The sequence below is a fragment of the Rhinoderma darwinii genome, chromosome 5 (assembly GCF_050947455.1).
Source record: "Rhinoderma darwinii isolate aRhiDar2 chromosome 5, aRhiDar2.hap1, whole genome shotgun sequence".
Classification (NCBI taxonomy): Eukaryota; Metazoa; Chordata; class Amphibia; order Anura; family Rhinodermatidae; genus Rhinoderma; species Rhinoderma darwinii.
Window position 1 is genome coordinate 104,554,491 of NC_134691.1, and position 20,748 is coordinate 104,575,238.

Sequence of the window (20,748 nt, forward strand, 5' to 3'; positions counted from 1 at the left end):
ATAAAGTCCAATGTGTCACGAGAAAACAATCTCAGAATCGCTTGGATAGGTGAAAGCATTCCGGAGTTATTACCACATAAAGTGACACATGTCAGATTTGAAAAATGAGGCTCTGTCAGGAAGGTCAAAAGTGGCTAAAGAGGGAAGGGGTTAATACAAGTAATGTTGATTTCGTATGTTTTATCTTTGACCTTGGTTCCCATGCGAAGCTTGCAAAGAAGGAACAGTGAGTGAGATGGGAGGGTAGCAAGTATGCATGTGGAAAGGTCTCCCCCATCTCCACGGGAACATTCTGCCAAAGAGAGATAAGGCCACCTGCAAACTAATGTGTGAAGAATTATAATGATGTATCTGGGATGTATCTTATTGTATGCTTTTTACTGAATAACAAATATTGTCACATTGTCTCTGATTGGTTAACCTCAAGCCTACACCCCTTCTCAATTTCAGTATTACAGTTTGAGCTTGGAAATAAACCTTTCAGAGGAGTATTTTGAGCATATCAGCAGCGTCTGTGTGTTTTCTTCTCCTCTCTCGATATATATCGGTGAAATATCCTAATTGGGATACTGAATAATGGGGCCTGGCCTGAGAGTCTGTTTGGACTCGTATAAATTTCAGTCTAATATATTTTGAGCCATTGATTAACACGACAAGGTATAATGAGGAAGGTTTCTGCCAGACAAATTAATAGGATTAGGAGAGCTAAAATTCCATTGCAAAGCAGCAAACAGGTATTTGAAGCCACTGGTGTCTCTGGAGTCCCACGAACCTCAAGTTGTAGGATCCTCCAGAGGTTTGCAAGTGTGCATAAACCTATTATTCGGCCACCCCTAAACAATGCTCACAAGCAGAAACGGTTGCAATGGGCTCAGAAATACATGAAGACTAATATTCAAACCGTGTTGTTTACTGATGAATGCCGTGCAACCCTGGATGGCTCAGATGGATGGAGTAGTGGATGGTTGGTGAATGGCCACCATGTCCCAACAAGGCTGCGACGTCAGCAAGGAGGTGGCGGAGTCATGTTTTGGGCTGGAATCATAGGGAGAGAGCTGGTAGGTCCCTTTAGGGTCCCTGACGGTGTGAAAATGACCTCTGCAGAGTACGTAGAGTTGACTGACCACTTTCTTCTGTGGTACAAAAAAAAACTGTGGCTTCCGTAGCAAAATTATCTTCATGCATGACAATGCACCATCTCATGCTGCAAAGAATACCTGTGTCATTGGCTGCTATGGGCATAAAAGGAGAGAAACTCATGGTGTGGCCCCCATGTTCCCCTGACCTCAACCCTATTGAGAACCTTTGGCGCATCCTCAAGCAAAATATCTATGAGGGTGGGAGGCAGTTCACATCAAAACAGAAGCTCTGGGAGGCCATTCTGACATCCTGCAAAGATATTCAAGCAGAAACTGTCCAGATACTCACAAATTCAATAGATGCAAGAATTGTGAAGGTGATATCAAAGAAGGGGTCCTATGTTAACATGTAACTTGGCCTGTTAAGTTTTTTTTGATTGAAAGAGCTTTTGATTTCTGTAAATATGACCTCCTGATGCTGTAAATTCAACAAATTACCATTTTAGTTCTCTTTACAACCTTTAACATGTTTTGATCTCTGTTGTGCATAATAATTTGAAACCGTGCATTTTGAGTTTTTTACTTCTAAAAAAAAATCTGTTATCATTAGATTTGTTCAATAAAATTTGCATTATACTCCAACGGTTGATGGCTTGAAGATTATACTGACTGTCATTTGCATCCACTATTTAGGAAAATCAGCGAAAAATAACATTTGCATAATAATTTGGAACGCGGTGTATATGTCTGTTTTTTGGATTTTTCCTCTGCTCATATCTGGATTGATGGAGTCCTATATAATGTAACATCCTGTAGCGCAATATTTCGTAGCCAGATTTTGCGGATACATTAGACTCTTTGCTCTGTATGAGAAATTTGGAGTTGGGCCAAAGTATTCCTATTAATAGCTAGGCTTAGACATACCTTTGTTTCTTCGGTTTTTATGTATCCCTTGCGATGCTTCTGTGCGCACGCGCTGTCCGTTGTGACCATGGTTACCAGCTGTCTTGTTAGACGCTGAGACTCATGGACTTGAAAGTCGATCATGTGATATGTATGTCACGTGATTTCTTTTGTGCATGCGCTGTTGTACTCCATGGATGCTGGAAGTAGAACACTGTGAAGCACTGCACCTACCTGCGTTGTATCCCGGTGCTTTTGGGTGAGTGACAGTGATTAACCATATGTATGTACTGTTTTCTATGTACCTGCGAACCTACAGCTGTTCCACATAAGTTTGTAATTATGTTTTGGAGGATAGTGATGGTATTCTTATGGATGTTTCATTGTTCCACTTATATTTTTAGATATTTTTTTATATGCACATGTTGCTACACTTTCTTGACACGATGCACCAGTATGATCAGTCGATTATGATTTTATTAAATTTGAATCTTTTTACTATATGCTAATTTGTGATGTTGACTCCTCCCAATGTGGGTTGTATAAATGCACTGAAGGGTTAGTTGTATTATTGCTTGACAAAGGCTGCATGGAACAGCTGAAACGTTGCTATCTTTTTGCACTGATGGGTGAATAAATACCTTTTCCATTTTGATACGAACTTTGTAATGCTGCCTCTTCTTTCTATTTCGTGTGTGTATATATATATATATATATATATATATACACACACACACACACACACACACACACACACACACACACACACACTTATAAGTGAGTATTTTGACCATATCATCATTTTTATGCATATTTTCCAACTCCAAGCTGTATAAACTTGACTGCTTATTGGATGAAGCAGATCAGGTGATGTGTATTTGGGTAAAGAGGGAGGGTGTGACATAAGGAGATCAAGACCCTATATCAAGGTGGGCAGAATTATTAGGAAGCTTGTTTTCCTCTGGCAAAATGAGGCAAAAAATATCTAACTGACTGAGAAGACAAAAATTGTTAAGTCTTTCAGTAGGATGCAGCACTCTTGAAAATGCTAAGATATTGGGGCGTGATCACAGAACCATCAAATGTTTTGTTGCAAATAGTCAACAGGGTCGCAAGAAACGTGTTCAGAAAAAAAACCCACAAATTAAGGTCTCATGCACACGAACTATAACCTATATATATATATTTGCTTAGCCAAAATATCATGTTAAAGAAATCACATATCCATATTCACTAAACCAAAGAAGAAATCTTGATATAATAATATTTAATCAAAATAATTTTATTTAATCAAAACAAATAATTTATTACACATAAATACAAAAATAATTAAATAAAGATACAAAAATTAAACCCCCCTCCCAAGTATATACTATAGACAATTAAAATAACATAAAATATATGCCAGGTTTATGATGAATAAAGATGGTAAGTATGGTGAGTATAATGGTATCAAGTCCTCATGCAGAAAAGCATGTACCCTTAAAGAAGGATATAAGAGCACTTATATGCATATCTATATGTATATCTATATGCAAGTACTTATATGCATATCTATATGTATATCTATATGCAAGACCAGCATCAGAGCACCAGGGAACTGATATGGATAGTGCTGCAATAACAAGTCGCTCCAGTGCCAATGATGCAATGATGTAAGTAAAGCAAAAAGCACTGTGTCAAAAAAGGGAAGGAATATCAACTACAATGAGTAGACTATACCTGCAGAGGACATGATGGAAGAAAATGATACACATGGACACCAAATTATTTGTTTTGATTAAATAAAATTATTTTGATTAAATAAGCTCATGCACACGAACGTAAAAACGCCCGTAATTTCGGGCACATAGACTTCTATTGGCCACGGGTACCTTCACGTTTGCTTACGGGAAGGTGCCTGTGCCGTTGAAAAATATGGAACATGCCGTAATTACGGCACGGGCAGGCTCATAGAAGTCTATGGGGCTCCTGTAATTACAGGTGACCGTGTGTGCACCCGTAATTACGGGAGCGTTGCTAGGCGACGTCAGGGGATAGTCACTGTCCAGGGTGCTGAAAGAGTTAACTGATCGGCAGTAACTCTTTCAGCACCCGGGACAGTGACTACCGCTGGAGTTAATAGTATTAAAAGTTAACTTACCTGCTTCTTCCTCCAGTCCGGCCTCCCGGGATGACGTTTCATCCCATGTGACCGCTGCAGCCAATCACAGGCCAAAGCGGTCACATGGACTGCCGCGTCATCCAGGGAGGTCGGACTGGATGTTCAAAAGAGGCACGCGTCACCAAGACAACGGCCGGGGTACGCATGAACTTCTTTTACTTACAATCGCTGCATTCCGCTGCGGAAACTGCCCCTTCTCTCTCTCCACCACTGACAGAGAGAAGGGGCTGCCGATTAGTGCATTGCAATTTTGCAGCGAAAACGGGTCCGTAAATACAGGTGCAATACTGGTCACAACGGGCCCGTAAATAATGGTGGAATATGGGTCGAATACGTGTGACAAAGGCCCCGTATTTACGCCAGTAATTACGGGAGGAAAAAAATAAGTTTGTGTGCATGGGACCTAACTGCCAAAGATTTGAGAAGAATCAAAAGTGAATCGACCAGGAACCCATTATCCTCCAGTGCTGTCATGTTCCAGAAGTGCAACCTCCCTGAAGTGCCCAGAAGTACAAGGTGCTCAGAGACAAGGCCAAGGTCAGGAAGCCTGAAACCCGACCACCACTGAACAGGACGTCAAGACTGGGCCAAGAAATATCTGAAGACAGGTTTTTCAAAGGTTCTATGGACAGATGAGATGAGAGCGAGTCTTGACGGACCAGATGGATGGGCCCGAGGCTGGATCAGTAACGGGCACAGAGCTCCACTTTGACTCAGACGCCAGCATGGTGAAGGTGGGGTACTGCTATGGGCTGGTATTATTAAAGATGAGCTAGTTGGACCTTTTCGTGTTGAAGATGGACTAAAAATCAACTCCCAAACCTACTGCCAGTTTTTAGAAGCAGTGGTACAGGAAAGAGTCTGCATCTTTCAAGAAAAGCATGATTTTTATGCAGGACAATGCTCCATCGCATGCATCGAACTACTCCACTGCGTGGCTAGCCAGTAAAGACCTTAAAGATAAAAGAATAATGACATGGCCCCCTTCCTCACCTGACCTAAACCCTATCGAGTTTTCACCAAAATGGCGCCGACTTTCCCCCTATAAACAAGCTTCTATGCTGGGTCGCCCTGAACTGCGCATGCCACATAGCATGCACAGTGCAGAGCTAGACGGCAGAAGCACAGGATATACGAACGGGAGCCATTCGTATGTCCCATGGCCTGTAACTGCCATATTTCATCTGTGTATGTGTTGTGAAGACACATACACAGATGAAGTAAAACATGGCAGCCCTCAGTACTGTAAAAAAGTGTTAATAAAAAAACAAAAACAGTAAATATAATATTTTATTAAATAAAAAAACTAAAATTAATAAAAAAATTAAAAAAAAATCATGACACCTTTCCTTTAATAAGGTTAATAAATAAAAATCCCTTGCAAAAAAAATGCTTTATTAAAGTTACACATATTTGATATAGCTGCGTCCGTAACGACCCCAACTATAGAACCATTACGTTACTTAACCTGAACGGTGAACCCTGTAAAAGAAAAAAAAAAAGAAAAGAAAAAATAATAATTGAGAATTGCTGTTTTATGTTCATCCTGCCTTCAAAAAAATGTGATAAAAAGTGATCAAAAAGTCGCATGTACTCCGAAATGTACCAATAAAAACGAAAAAAAAAAGTCATCACGCAAAAAAAAAACCTCATACAATTATGCCGGTAGAAAAATAGAAAGGTTATGGCGTCACAAAAACAAATAATTAAAAAAAAAAAGTGTTTTATACTATATAAATTTGGTATTGCCGCAATCCTAAGGGTATGTGCAAACGATATCGACAATTACGGCTGAACTTACGGAGCTGTTTTCAGGAGAAAACAGATCCTGCATTTCAGACGTAATTGCGAGGCGTCAATTAAGGGCGTAATTTGGAGCTGTTCTTCATTGAAGTCAATGAAAAACGCCTCAAATTACGTCCCAAGAAGTGTCCAGCACTTCTTTGACAACGCTGTTATTTTACACGCCGTCTTTTGACAGCGACACGTAAAATTACAAGTTGTCGGCACAGTACGTCGGCAAACCCATTGAAATGAATGGGCAGATGTTTGCCGACGTATTTGAGCCGTGTTTTCAGCCTCGTTTACGCCTGAAAATAGGTCGTGTGAACCCAGCCTAACAGTTATTATATTATTTATACCACACAGCAAATTACGTAAATTTAAGACATAAAAAAGAATGGTGAAATTTCTGGATTTTTTTCCATTATCCTCCCAAAAAAAAGTCAATAAAAAGTTAAACAATAAATAATATGTACCACAATATGGTGCTATTAAAAAAATACAACTTGTCCCGCAAAAATCAAGCCCTTATACAGCTACGTCGGCACAAAAATAAAAGTTTATAGCTCTTTGAATGCGACAATGGAAAAACGTAAAAAATTGCTTGCTCATTAAGGTTTAAAATACGTTCGGTACTAAGGTGTTAACAGTAAGGGTATGTTCACACGCAGTGTTTTTAGACGTAATTCGGGCGTTTTGCGCCTTCAATTACGCTTGATAAAACGGCTCCATTACGCCTACAAACATCTGCCCATTGCTTTCAATGGGTTTTACGATGTTCTGTTCCCACGAGGTGTAATATTACGCGTCGCTATCAAAAGACGGCGCGTAAAAAGACGCCCGCGTCAAAGAAGTGCATGTCACTTCTTGGGACGTTTTTCATTGACTCCATTGAAAAAACGCTCCAATAACGTCCGTAAAATACGCCGCGAAAAACGCGAGTTGTTACAAAAATGTCGAAATAAGGAGCTGTTTTCAGGCGAAAACAGCTCCGTAATTTCAGACGGATTTTGCTGCTGCGTGTGAACATACCCTAAGAAGCAAGATAATCAATAATATCAACCAGCAATATAGTAAGCATCAATGCACAAACGATCTCTATCCACCCTCATCTCCCCTTCAAGGGAGTTTCCTTTCTCTGTCAAAGTTTCTAAGAAACATGCACCTGTAGTCCTCCACCAGTAGCGGGCGCTGTGACCAATGACGCTTCTGATTCCACAAGTTACCAACAGCTACCATATCGGTTGCGGTTTTAGTAAGAATAAACGCCTCCTATGAACTGCAGTGTGTTACAGCATATATCAATAGAAGAGAATCAGAAGAACGACATAAGTGCACTCCCTGGTGGTGTGAACATACAACGTCCTCCCCTCTCGGAGCTGTGCCCATCCATGTGACTTCTGAGGAAGCAAAACTGCTAGCACTTCCGGGTTATTGGAAATGAAAGCTCGCTGCTATTGGTCAGGCTGTCAAAATTGTGCTCTTTGATTGGAGGTGGAGTCGCAGGACTGGTACCTGATTGGCGACGTTACCGGGTTGTACTTTGGGATTGGCTCGCTAGTCGGTGCAGCGTGTGATTTCGCAGCGTCACTGCTGTGCGGGGCCCTGTTTGAATGAGACTAGGCGAAAGCGGCTGCCAGGCAAGCTGATTGTGTGCCCCGAAAACCCACCATGCCCATTTATGCAGGTACTGGGGAACTATACTTGTAGTGTGTAAAGAGTTAATTAGCGTGGAGCATTGTGGTCTGTAGTGTATAATAATCGGGTTCACATAATAACAAGTAGTGATCGTTAGGTCGGTGGGTCATAAGATTGTGATGATCGTGAGCTCGCTGGGATTGCTTTCTTTGGGACAGTCTGTATACATTGTCTATGAGGGCGTCATGCGAAATGCTGGGGATACATTGCTGCATCTTCACATGTGTATTTCCTGGCAGCCGTCTGAATCCTGGAGGTAGTAGTAGGATCAATACTGGAGGTAGTAGTAGGATCAATACTGGAGGTAGTGGTAGGATCAATACTGGAGGTAGTAGTAGGATCAATACTGGAGGTAGTAGTAGGATCAATCCTGGAGGTAGTAGTAGGTTCAATCCTGGAGGTAGTAGTAGGATCAATACTGGAAGTAGTAGTAGGATCAATACTGGAGGTAGTAGTAGGATCAATACTGGAGGTAGTAGTAGGATCAATACTGGAGGTAGTAGTAGTAGGATCAATACTGGAGGTAGTAGTAGGATCAATACTGGAGGTAGTAGTAGTATCAATACTGCAGGTAGTAGTAGTAGGATCAATACTGCAGGTAGTAGTAGTAGGTTCAATCCTGGAGGTAGTAGTAGGATCAATCCAGGAGGTAGTAGTAGGATCGATACTGGAGGTAGTAGTAGGATCGATACTGGAGGTGGTAGTAGTAGGATCGATACTGGAGGTGGTAGTAGTAGGATCGATCCTGGAGGTAGTAGTAGGATCGATACTGGAGGTAGTAGTAGGATCGATACTGGAGGTGGTAGTAGTAGGATCGATACTGGAGGTGGTAGTAGTAGGATCGATACTGGAGGAGGTAGTAGTAGGATCGATACTGGAGGAGGTAGTAGTAGGATCGATCCTGGAGGTGGTAGTAGTAGGATCGATCCTGGAGGTGGTAGTAGTAGGATCGATCCTGGAGGTGGTAGTAGTAGGATCGATCCTGGAGGTGGTAGTAGTAGGATCGATCCTGGAGGTGGTAGTAGTAGGATCGATCCTGGAGGTAGTAGTAGTAGGATCAATACTGGAGGTGGTAGTAGTAGGATCGATCCTGGAGGTAGTAGTAGGATCGATCCTGGAGGTAGTAGTAGGATCGATCCTGGAGGTAGTAGTAGGATCGATCCTGGAGGTAGTAGTAGGATCGATACTGGAGGTAGTAGTAGGATCAATCCAGGAGGTAGTAGTAGGTTCAATACTGGAGGTGGTAGTAGTAGGATCAATACTGGAGGTGGTAGTAGTAGGATCAATACTGGAGGTGGTCGTAGTAGGATCAATCTGTCAGTAAATCACGCTTGAGAATAAATATACACAAGGATTTTTAAAGATTCCCTCACCTCTAAATATTGGCCGCATGTTGGACTGTCATTTCTACTTTCACACAGCTGCATTGTGTTCTAGTGTATCAGTGAGGGCAGTCCCCTGTGAACCAAACACACCGTCAGTACTTGCTGGTGGCTTTTGCCAGAGATTATTATTATTAATAATCTAAAGATCAGATGTAAACCGTTCAAACATAATCCATGAATTTTGGTTCTTTTACCCAATTTTATTCTAAAGAAAAGCGAATAGTGGGCTACGCCATTCACTAAGTAAACAAAATGTGTTAAAACGGAAGTTTGTTAGAAACCTATGGATATCTTCGTGTATGGCTCTCCACATCTGCGCTAGCTTTTCAGTTTTTACGTTTAGTCAAAGCGATGGAAAGACGGAAGCGCCGGATCCGTCGTATGATGGAAATCAATGGCGCATGAGTAAAACTTTTTTTACTTTAATGGGTTCCGCTGGGTTTCTGTCATAGTTTCTGCATGTTGCGCTTTTCTGTCCGGCAAGCATGCCAGAATCTGCGAACGAGGCCTCTAATGGAGATGTGAACAGAGCCTACGTTTGTATACTTTGTTTTTGTTTTGCTATATAGACATATGGCCCAAATGAGGTGTACAAAACCCCATACGCTCGCCATGTTACTATGGTCATGATCCAAGTACTTGGGTACCACTCAGTATGGATGTCTATATGTTTGTTTACATCCGCACAGCCATGTAGTGAGTCTGAGTAAGTAAAGGGAGACCTATTAAAACTCGTGTGAAGGAAAAGTAGAGTACCGTAGTTGCCCGTGGCACCCAATCAGGTCGCGGCTTTCGTTTTCCAAAGGGCCTCTGAAACATCAGAGGTGGAATCTGATTGGTTGCCAACTACTCCACTTGTACTTTTTACCAGTTTTGAGATATCTCCCGCCGACTTTACTTACGTACCAGCACATACGTGTATAAATTGTGTTCCGTACTTGAAGTTGACGTGTTGGAAGCAGGAAAAAATGGGCAAGTGTAAGGAACTGAGTGACTTTGACAGGGGCCGAATTGTGATGGCTAGATGACGCGTCAGAGCGTCTCCAAAACGGCAGGACTTGTGGGGGTGTTCCCAGTATTCAGTGGTTAGTACCTACAAAAAGTAATCCAAGGACAACTAAAGAGCCGGGGACAGGGTCAAGGGCGTTCAAGGCTCATTGGTTCTCGTAGGAACTGGATAGAAAGGTGACAGAACTATCACCGCTTGCTGCGTAGCTGCAGACCAGTCCGAGTACCCATTCTGGCCATTGTCCACCATAGAAAGCTACAATGGGCACGTCGGCATCCGCACTAGACCATGGATCAATGTAAGAAGTTGGCCTGGTCTGATGATTCATGTTTTCTATTGCATCATGTGGACGGCCGTGTACTTTTCTGAGAAATGGCTGTTACCAGGATGCTCTATGGGAAGAAGGCGATGTTCTGTTGGGAAACCTTGGGTCCTGGCATTTATATTGATGTTACTTTGACATGTACCACCTACCTAAACATTGTTGCTGGCCAAGTACTCCCCTTCATGGCAGCGGTATACCCTAATGGCAGTGCCCTCTTTTCAGCAGGATAATACCCCCTGCCACACTGCAAAAATTGTTCAGAAATGGTTTGTGGAACATGATAAAGAGTTCAAGGTGTTGACTTGGCCTCCAAATTCCTCAGATCTCAATCTGATCGAGAGTCAATGCCATCTGCTGGAAAAAAAAGTTCCATCCATGGAGGCCCCTCCGTGCACCTTAGGCCTTTTTCACACTGCGCGTTTGACATACATGTTGGGAAAGCTCCCGGTGCATATGTCAAAGGTGCCTATAGGCTCCAATCATACTGACTAAGGCCAAGAGTGTCGGGCAGGAAACATCAGGGATACCATTTTTTTCTGAATAGGATAGCGTAGTCATGGTATATGTTTTTTTTAACATGGGAGCCTTTAAGTGACAGATTCCTGTGACGGATGCCATAGTTGCACCTGTTTAATGTATACATCATGAGCTTTTCAATAGCTTTTCATGACATATACGTGAAACACATAACATAATAGCCTATGGGTGACTGATATCTAACTGTGGCGTCCGTCACCCATAGACTATTATGGTACCCGCTACGTCATAAGGCCATGAGGGTTCATGACATCTGTTTAACGGCTCCCATAATAGTCTATGGGTAAAGGATGCTATTGTTAGGCATCCGCCACATCCTCTGTTTAATGTATGTGTCTGGAGCTTTTTGCTTGGGCCGTTACTATAGAAACCCTTGATGCTACGATCCTGTCAGTCTTCTAACTGTGACATGGAGCAGAGGAGCATGCTGGGAGGACATGATCTATGTCTTCCCAGCATTCCTCTGTGTGCAGATCACTGCTAACCGTGATCTAATGACCAGTAGCCATTAGATCACTGTTGGGGTATGTTCACACAGAATGTTTTCAGCTGTTTTTCGGGCCGTAAACGGCCAGAAAAACGGCCGAAAAAAGAAAGTGTTCTGTTCCGACCCAGGGTTTTTCAAAACGGCAGCGTAAAAAAACGGTTGCAAAAAAGAAGTGCATGTCACTTCAGCCATTTTTGGAGACGTTTTTCATAGACGCTATAGAAAAACCGCTCCAAAAATGGCTGTGAAAAATGCGACTGATTAAAAAACGTCTGAAAATCAGGAGCTGTTTTCCCTTGAAAACAGCTCCGTATTTTCAGAAGTTTTTGAGTTTGTGTGTGCTCATACACTTATATGTGATCTGCAGACAGAGCAATGCTGGGAGAATAGAGGTCATTTCATCCCAGCATCCTCCAGCCCCAGGGCAATAAGTGCGTAAATGGGTTAAATAAATAAATCAGTTTAACCCCTTAACGCCGAAGGACGGATATATCCGTCCTCAGCAGCTGCTAGTTCGCGCAGGAGGACGGATATATCCGTCCTGTGATCGCGCGGGTACTGACAGCGTACCCATGCGATCAGCAGCAGGAGCACGGCTGTTCTACACAGCCTGGCTCCTGCTGCAACTGCCGGAATCGAAGCGCGCGCCGATTCCGGCAGTTTAACCCATTAAATGCCGCTGTCAATAGTGACAGCGGCATTTAATGTGTTTGACAGAAGGGGGAGCTCCCTCTGTCACCCGATCGGCGCCCCCGCAAACAAATCGCGGGTCGCCGTCGGGTTTCCATGACAGCCGGGGGTCTAACAAAGACCCCCAGGTCTGTCTTCAGCATCTGCCTGTTAGGCGATGCCAGAGGCATGACCTAACAGGTTGCCTGTCAGTTTTACACTGACAGGCAATAATGCTTTGGTATACGAAGTATACCGAAGCATTATGTATGCAATCAGCAGATCGCATAGTGAAGTCCCCTGGTGGGACTAAAAAAAAAAAAGTAAAACAGTTAAATAAAGTTTGTGAAAAAAAAACTAAAAAAAATTACAGTCAAAGTCAAATAAAACTACTTTTTTGCCCCAAAAAGTGGTTTTATTTAATAAAACGGTCAAAACAAAATCACACATACACATATATGGTATCCCCGCGATCGTAACAACTTGACCAATAAAATGAACACATTAATTAAACCGCCGGATGAACGGCGTCCAAAGAAAACGCAAAAAACAACGGCAAAATTCTCTCTTTTCTCCCATTCCCCCCATAAAAAATAAAATAAAAGTTAATCTATAAGTTCTATGTACCCCAAAATAGTACTAATGAAAACTACACATTGTCCCGCAAAAATCAAGCCCACGTACGGCCACATCGACTGAAAAATAAAAAAATGACGGCTCTTGGAACGCGGCGATGCAAAAACAAGTAATTTTTTTCTAAAAGGGTTTTTATTGTGCAAACGTAGGAAAAACATATAAAACCTTTACATATTTGGTATCCCCGTAATCGTGCCGACCCATAGAATAAAGTTAACATGTTATTTACGCTGCATAGTAAACGGCGTAAATTTATAACGTGAAAATTAATGCTGGAATAGCTGCTTATTTTCAATTCTCTCCTAAAATAAAGTTAATAAAAGTTAATCAATATGTTATAAGCATCTAAAAATGGTACAATTACAAAATACAACTCGTCCCGGAAAAAACAAGCCCTTACTCGGCTATATAGACGGAATAAAAAAACAGTTACGACTCTTGGAATGCGACCGTGGAAAAACAAAAAATAATCCTTGGTCATTAACGTGCAAAATGGCCCGGTCATTAAGGGGTTAAAGAGGCTCTGTCACCACATTATAAGTGGCCTACATTGTACATGATGTGATCGGCGCTGTAATGTAGATCACAGCAGTGGTTTTTATTTAGAAAAACGATCATTTTTGACGGAGTTATGACCTATTTTAGCTTTATGCTAATTAGTTTCTCAATGGACAACTGGGCGTGTTTTACTATATCAGTGACCAATCAGCGTCATACACTTCTCTCCATTTACACTACAGATAGCGATATAGCTATATCGCTATCTGCAGCCTCATACACACACACTAACGTTACTGCAGTGTCCTGATAATGAATATACATTACCTCCAGCCAGGACGTGATGTCTAGTCAGAATCCTGACCACTTCTGTAGCGTCTCTGTGATTTACAGCATAGCAGGCGTAGTCTCGCAAGATTACGCTGTAAACTGTTATTCACAGCGAGATCTCGCTGTGCTTTGCTGTAAATCGCAGAGAAGTGGTTAGGATTCTGAATAGACATCACGTCCTGGCTGGAGGTAATGTATATTCATTGTCAGGACACTGCAGTAACGTTATAGTGTGTGTATGTGCTGTGTAAATGAATGGGGAGAAGTGTATGACGCTGATTGGTCACTGATTGGTGAGCGTCATACACTCCTCTGTACAACGCCCACTTGGTCAAAAAGTAAAACACGCCCAGTTGTCCATTAAGAAAGTCATTAGCATAAAGCTAAAATAGGTCATAACTGATCGTTTTTCTAAATAAAAAAACACTGCTGTAATCTACATTACAGCGCCGATCACATTATGTACAAGATATGCCCCTTATAATGTGGTGACAGAGCCGCTTTAAATAAATAATATATAATCTATATATATTGCAAAGAATCAGGCAGCACTCCAAGGTGTATGCAAAAAAGTGGTGGTGTTTTATTGGTCCGTACACAAGAGCCTTTCTCAAGGCTTGAGAAAGGCTCTTGTGTTAAGCTGAAACGTTGCACTTATGGACCAATAAAACACCACCACTTTTTTGAATACACCTTGGAGTGCTGCCTGATTCTTTGGATCTACTGGTTTTTGGGTCTTATATTTGTGACCCAGGCGGGCTTGCACCCACATTCTATTGGGGCTGTGCGTATATCTGTATATTTCGGGCTATAAGACGAAGTTTTTAGCAAGAATAAATCTTGCTAAAAAGTCCCTGCGTCTTATGGTCCGCAGTCAAGGTACCCAGCCCCCCTGACCGCTTCATTACTTAGCCTCTTCCCGACCTATGACGTGCCGGCACATCATGGAGTGGGCTCACGTGCTGAGCCCGCTCCATACACTGCAGGTGTCAGCTGTGTTTTACAGCGGAACACGCTTCTTTAATGGCCAGGAACAGCAATTTCACTGTTCCTGGCAGTTTAAAGGGCTTGTGCCATAAAACACATGTATCCCCTATCCACAGGATAGGGGATACATGTGTAATCGATTATTAGAACGGGGACCGAAAATCACCAGGAGCGCTGCATGAGAAGCTGTGACTTCCGCGTTCTGTGTCCGGCAGCTTCATAGAGATCAATGGGATTCTTCTGCGCATCCGTGAGCGGCTCTCCATTGATCTCTATGGAGCTGCGGAACAGATAAGCCGGACACAGAGTCCGGAAGTCCAGGCTTCTCATGTAATGCTTTGGGTGACTTTCGGTCCCCTGTTCTCCTTATCGCTGGGGGTCACAGCAGGCGGACCCCCAGCGATCTCGCATGTAGCCCCGCTCGTCCCTATGCATTACCATCATGTCGGCGGTATGTCTCCCTGTTTTATACAGGGAGATGTGCTACTGACAACGATCATATTTTCTGCTGCATAAATGATACAATCAGCTGATGGACGAGTGTTGGGTCGTTCATCGGCTGATCGTTGCCCTGTTTACAGGGCAATGATAAGGAAATCAACTTGAGCGCTCGTTTTCCCCATAATTGGCCCATGTAAAAGGGCCTTTAACCTTTGAATCTGTCACCGTGACAGAATTGCCAGGATTGTGTAATCTGTTACATTGTACAGTAGTAGGAGTTATGTTTATGTATGTACTCGTGAGGCAATGTTCTTGGGGGAGGGGGAATTAATAATCCTAACAATAGCTCCTTATTTCCTTCTGCGTGTACGTTGTATATCGTGTAACCTCATCTACGTTTGTATTCCCGACCAGACAAAGCAAGTAGTATTGTTGTGTTCTCTGCCATATATCTTTCCGCCCACTGAGTATGAAGTATAAACTTTGATCAACGCATTGGGGGAGATGTGTCAAAACCAGTACAAGGGAAAATGGGACAGCTTCCCTTCGCAGCCAATCAGAATCCAGCTCTTAAATTTCAATGGTGCTATGAAAAATGAAAGCCGCAACTTTGTAGGTCACTATGGGGTAAATGGGAGCAGCAACCTGATAAGTTTACTATGGGGCAACTGCTCTCCCCGTTTCTTTGTCGCACACTTACGCTCTTTGTTACCCTGATATTTTCACCCCATATTGCTTGTGTTATTTTGTGCCACCAGTAAATGTGAAGTGGGGGAAAGAGAAGTTTGACAATGTGGAGCTGAACACCGATGAGCCTCCGATGGTTTTCAAGGCCCAGCTGTTTGCCCTGTCTGGAGTGCAGCCAGACAGACAGAAGGTCATGGTTAAAGGAGGAACATTAAAGGTATGATCTAATACAAGATACAAGGGCTACAGAGCGCTTATCTTACAGGGGGATTCACTTTTTTCGAGGGGTTTAACAGGAATTGACATTGTTTGCCTATTTTTAGAATATTCCTTGCTCAGCGGCATTCACGTGAATCGAGGTGAGCTGCTGTATTGTGCACAGCCACAAGTACAGAAATGCTACAGATAGAAACTGGGGAGGGAACCTCCAGCTCACCTTAACACTCCAGTGTGATGTGGATTTGTAGGTAGCGCTCGGATCCTCGTGTCGGCACAACGGTAGTTTGACAAGCAGGGAAGAAGGTAGGATCCAGCGCTGGGTGCAATTAAAATGGATTTTTCTTTTCCAAGTTTATTGGAACGAAGTTAAAAGGAAGAAGTCCAGTTGCATTTTAGTCCTGGGTGTGTGGAAATGTGGAGGTGCGTGTCCTCGGGGGCCTACGCGTTTCGGACGGCTATCCGCGTCCTTAAACTTGGCTTTGATCACAGCCAAGTTTAAGGACGCGGATAGCCGTCCGAAACGCGTAGGCCCCCGAGGACACGCACCTCCACATTTCCACACACCCAGGACTAAAATGCAACTGGACTTCTTCCTTTTAACTTCGTTCCAATAAACTTGGAAAAGAAAAATCCATTTTAATTGCACCCAGCGCTGGATCCTACCTTCTTCCCTGCTTTACAGAAATGCTACAGTATTGCTTGCTGGAGCGCAGTATCCCTGTTTCGTTCGGCTGATCAGTGGGATTTACAGGATTCGGGCATTCGGCTGATGGCCTTTCTTGGAATACCCCTTTTAATGAAATAAGTTTTCATTTTATTGTATATCAATTTCTCACAAGATTGCTGTCAGTGAATTAAGGCATTCTTGTTTACATTTAGACAGTCCTGCTCACTCAGGTGGCTTATCATCAGAAAGAGCTCAGAAATACTTAACAAACCAGGTGTCTGTGTGAGCAGGACATGAACACAATAGATATTCAGCCAATATCTGAATTTAAAGGGAAGATGTCATGATTTTTATTTATTTTTTATTATATTGCTTTTAATAAAATATAAGCAAAAATTTAATTTATTAGTGTTGTGACTTTAAACTTTTTACTGTGTTCTTATTTATACTTCTCTATGGGGGCTGCCATTTTTTTTTTTCATCTCTGTATGTGTCGATTAATGACACATACAGAGATGGAATACGGCACATACAACCCCGTAGAGAAGGCGAACGGGAGCCGTTCAATTCTCAGAAGGGTACGCCGTCTGTGTGGGAACGGCGCATGTGCTGCTCCCACACAGACCAAAATGAAGCTCGTTCGTAGACCGAAATCCGGCGCCATTTTCATGTGGACCAGAAGCCGCTGCAGGGCAGTAAGATGACGACTTCCGGCCATATGTTCAGCCGTTAGGACATGTATCTAATCCTCCTACACCGTGCAGTCGCTCAGAAAATGGCGGCACACAGTGTATGAGGTTTGAAGACTTTCAAACCCTGCCTTCTCCTGGCACTAGCCAGAAGAAGGGAGGGGGGATTGTGTGAGGACACTAGAGAGAGTGTGTCCACCCTAAATTTGCAGCATACATCAATGAAGTTACTTTACCACAGTGACCATGCTGCAATTGGGAACTGCTCCCTCTAGTGACCAGCACATGGAAATGTTATAAATTAGAATCGAATTTATAATATTTCCTGACTTGTGAAAAAAATTAAAACAATGTGTAATCACTCAAATACTAATTGTTTAACTGAAAGAAAAAAAAAATTCTAGCGACACATTCCCTTTAAACTAGAATGTTTCCATTCACCAACAAGCAAAGATATTAACCCCTTAATGATCAAGCTTGTTTGGACCTTAATGACCAAGCCAGATTTGTCAAATCTGGTATGTCTGACTTTATCAAAGAATAACTCTGCGAAAGTTTTGAATATCCAAGTAATTCTGACTTTGTTTTTTCGTCACATGTTGTACTTTATTTTAGTGGTAAAAGTAGACTGATAAAATTTGCTTCAATTAATTTAAAAATAGAAACATTTAAGAAATTTTGTAAAAATTAACATTTTTCCCTATTTTTAACTGCAATATGTGACATATGTACATACATACTGTACAATTTTTTAATTAAATATATATTTCCATCTCTTTACTCTATTTTGGCAGCACTTTAAAAGAAAAAAAATAATTGTGCAATTTAGAAGACTTACAAATGTAATAATAATTTTATAAATTTTGAAGTACATTTTGTTTTCCTGCACCAAGCCAGGTTTTCAGAGGCTCATAGGTGTCAGAATGATGGAAACCCCCACAAATTACCATATTTAGAAAACTACACCCCTTAAGGTATTAAGGGGTGTTGTAAGTATTTTGATCCCCACAGTTTTTTTTGTAAGAATTCATGCAAAGCAGGCCTAAAAAAATATAATTAACATTTTTTAACAAATGTGTCATATTAAAGACTGATTTCCTAATAAAGCGAACATGAGAATGAAGAAACACACCCCAAAATTTATCACCCTGTCTCTCCTGTTTTCAAAAATATCCCCATTGTGGCCCTAATGCGTTGCCTGGACAAACGGCAGGGCCCAAAAGGAAGGGAGCACCCGGAGGCTTTCAGGACTCCTATTTTTCTTGAAAATGTTTTAGGCCCCACTGTACATTTGGAGAAGCTTTGAGCTACTAGAACGATAGAAACTCCCCATAAACGACCCTATTTAGAAAACTAGACCCCTTAAGGTATTTATCTAGGGGTGTAGTGAGTATTTTGACCCCACAGTTTTTTGCTAAATTGAATGCATAGCAGGTGAAAAAAAATAATATTTCACTTTTTTCATAAAAGCATCAGTTTGAAGACCGATTTCTTTGTAAATCGAACATGAGAATGAAGAAACACACCCCAAAAATCTATCACCCTGTTTTCAAAAATGCCCCCATTGTGGCCCTAATGCGTTGCCTGGACAAATGGCAGGGCCCAAATGGAAGGGAGCACCCGGAGGCTTTCAGGACTCCTATTTTGCTTGAAAATGTTTTAGGCCCCACTGTACATTTGGAGAGGCTTTGAGCTGCCAGAATGGTAGTAATCCCCCATATTTGACCACATTTGGAACACTAGACCCCTTAAGGTATTTATCTAGGGGTGTAGTGAGTATTTTGACCCCACATTTTATTAGTACATTTAATGCAAAGAGAGTAAAAAATAAAAATAAAATATTTCATTTTTTTGACAAATGTGTCATCTTAAAGACAGGATCTTTTGTAAATCGAACATGAAAATGAAGAAATGCACCCCACAATGTATTCATCTAGAGGTATAGTGAGAATTTTTAGTTTAGTTTGAGGGTTTTTACAGATAATCCACTTTTGTGTGACCAATTGTAAAGGTGTTCATCATAGTGACAATTTTGTCAGCAGAAGCATTTTCCAGCAATTTATGCAGTGGGATGGCACAGAAAAAAATGTATACTTTATTTTTACAAAGGTGTCACTTTGTAGCACCTTTAAAAGTATTCATCTAGGGGTATAATGATTTTTTTTTTGTTGTGTGTGTGTTCCAATTTGTAATGGGGCAGTAAAGTAATTGGCAAAAGGGTAAATTACATATCAAACTAAAAAGGGCAAACGTGATAGAGCCAATAAAGTAATTGTAAAATTAATATTCTAAAGTGGAATGATAGATTTTGAAACAATCTTGGGTACAAAGCCCAGGCTTGGAGGGGCACTTGTCACACTGATGAATTGTGTCTTTGCGAATTCCTCTTTTATAACAGATACGGCATCTTTTCTGGGGCAGTCTTTTTTTTTTTTTTTTTCTGTGGGAGGCACCTCAGAAGGGAAATGTTGCCCTCCTAACAATTCTGGAGGCAGCACTTCCGGAGGCTGAATTTTCTCCCCCCTCTTCGGTGTCTGCAAAAATTTATTTTTTTATTATTCTTTCCTGGTATTCCAGGTACTTTTTCTGATGGCCAGCATATATGTACAGCACATGAGAATTGTACAACGCCATTTGAATCAGGTGTACAACTAGTTTTTTGTACCACGTACGGGACTTTCTCATCGCATCATATGGCTTTATCATCTGATCCGATAAATCGGCTCCCCCCATATGTTTATTGTATGCCTGGATACTTACGGGCTTTGGTGTTTCTTCTGCTCTGCCACAAATGGGTACAAGAGTGCTCTTTTCATTGTGGATAGTTGTAAGCATAAGGACATCATTTTTGTCCTTATACTTTAGGACCAACCCTCCCGTAATTACACATCGCCCTGCTCTCGCTTCAATTTCTGGGCCATGAGGGTCTTTGGAAGGCCTCTCTGGTTACAGACCGTTCCACTGGCCACTGTTGGCTTCAGGGCAAGACTTTTAAAAAGCGGGGCACTTGTGTAAAAGTTATCTAGGTACAAGTGGTAGCCCTTTTCAAGGAAGGGGTGCATGAGGTCCCACACAATTTTCCCACTTGTACCTAGATAGGGGGGGCAGTCTAGGGGATTTATTTTTGTGTCCTTCCCCCTCATATATTCTGAAGGTATGTGTGTGTCCGGATTCTGATTCACACAGCTTATACATTTTAATGCCATATCTGGCCCTTTTATTTGGAAGGTACTGCCTAAATATTAATCTTCCCTTAAAGTGAACAAGGGACTCATTGATTGAGATGTGCTTCTGAGGGGTGTATAATTCTTTCAATTTTTTTGTAAAATGGGCAATGACTGGTCGAATTTTAAAGGGGCGATCAGAGTTTTGGTCATCTCTGAGTGGGCACTGGGTATTGTCATTGTAGTGTAAAAATTTAAGAATGGCCTCAAACCTTCCTCTGGGCATTGCATCACGATACATTGGTGTATGATGTAACACATGTTTTCCGTTCCGTTTTCCGTTCGTCACCATTCCGGCAGATTTCCGTTTTTCCGATGGAATTAATTTCGCA

General features: G+C 41.8%; 1 protein-coding gene across 1 annotated transcript in view; it reads left to right on the forward strand.

Moving 5' to 3' along the window:
* The first annotated feature begins 7,193 nt into the window (after positions 1-7,193).
* Positions 7,194-20,748, forward strand: part of USP14 (ubiquitin specific peptidase 14) — a 44,799-nt gene continuing 31,244 nt past the window's right edge. The window contains exons 1-2 of the mRNA XM_075826367.1: positions 7,194-7,615; positions 15,689-15,834. Of these exons, the coding sequence (XP_075682482.1) occupies positions 7,600-7,615; positions 15,689-15,834 (162 nt within the window). The 5' untranslated portion in view covers positions 7,194-7,599. The remainder of the gene's footprint in view (positions 7,616-15,688; positions 15,835-20,748) is intronic.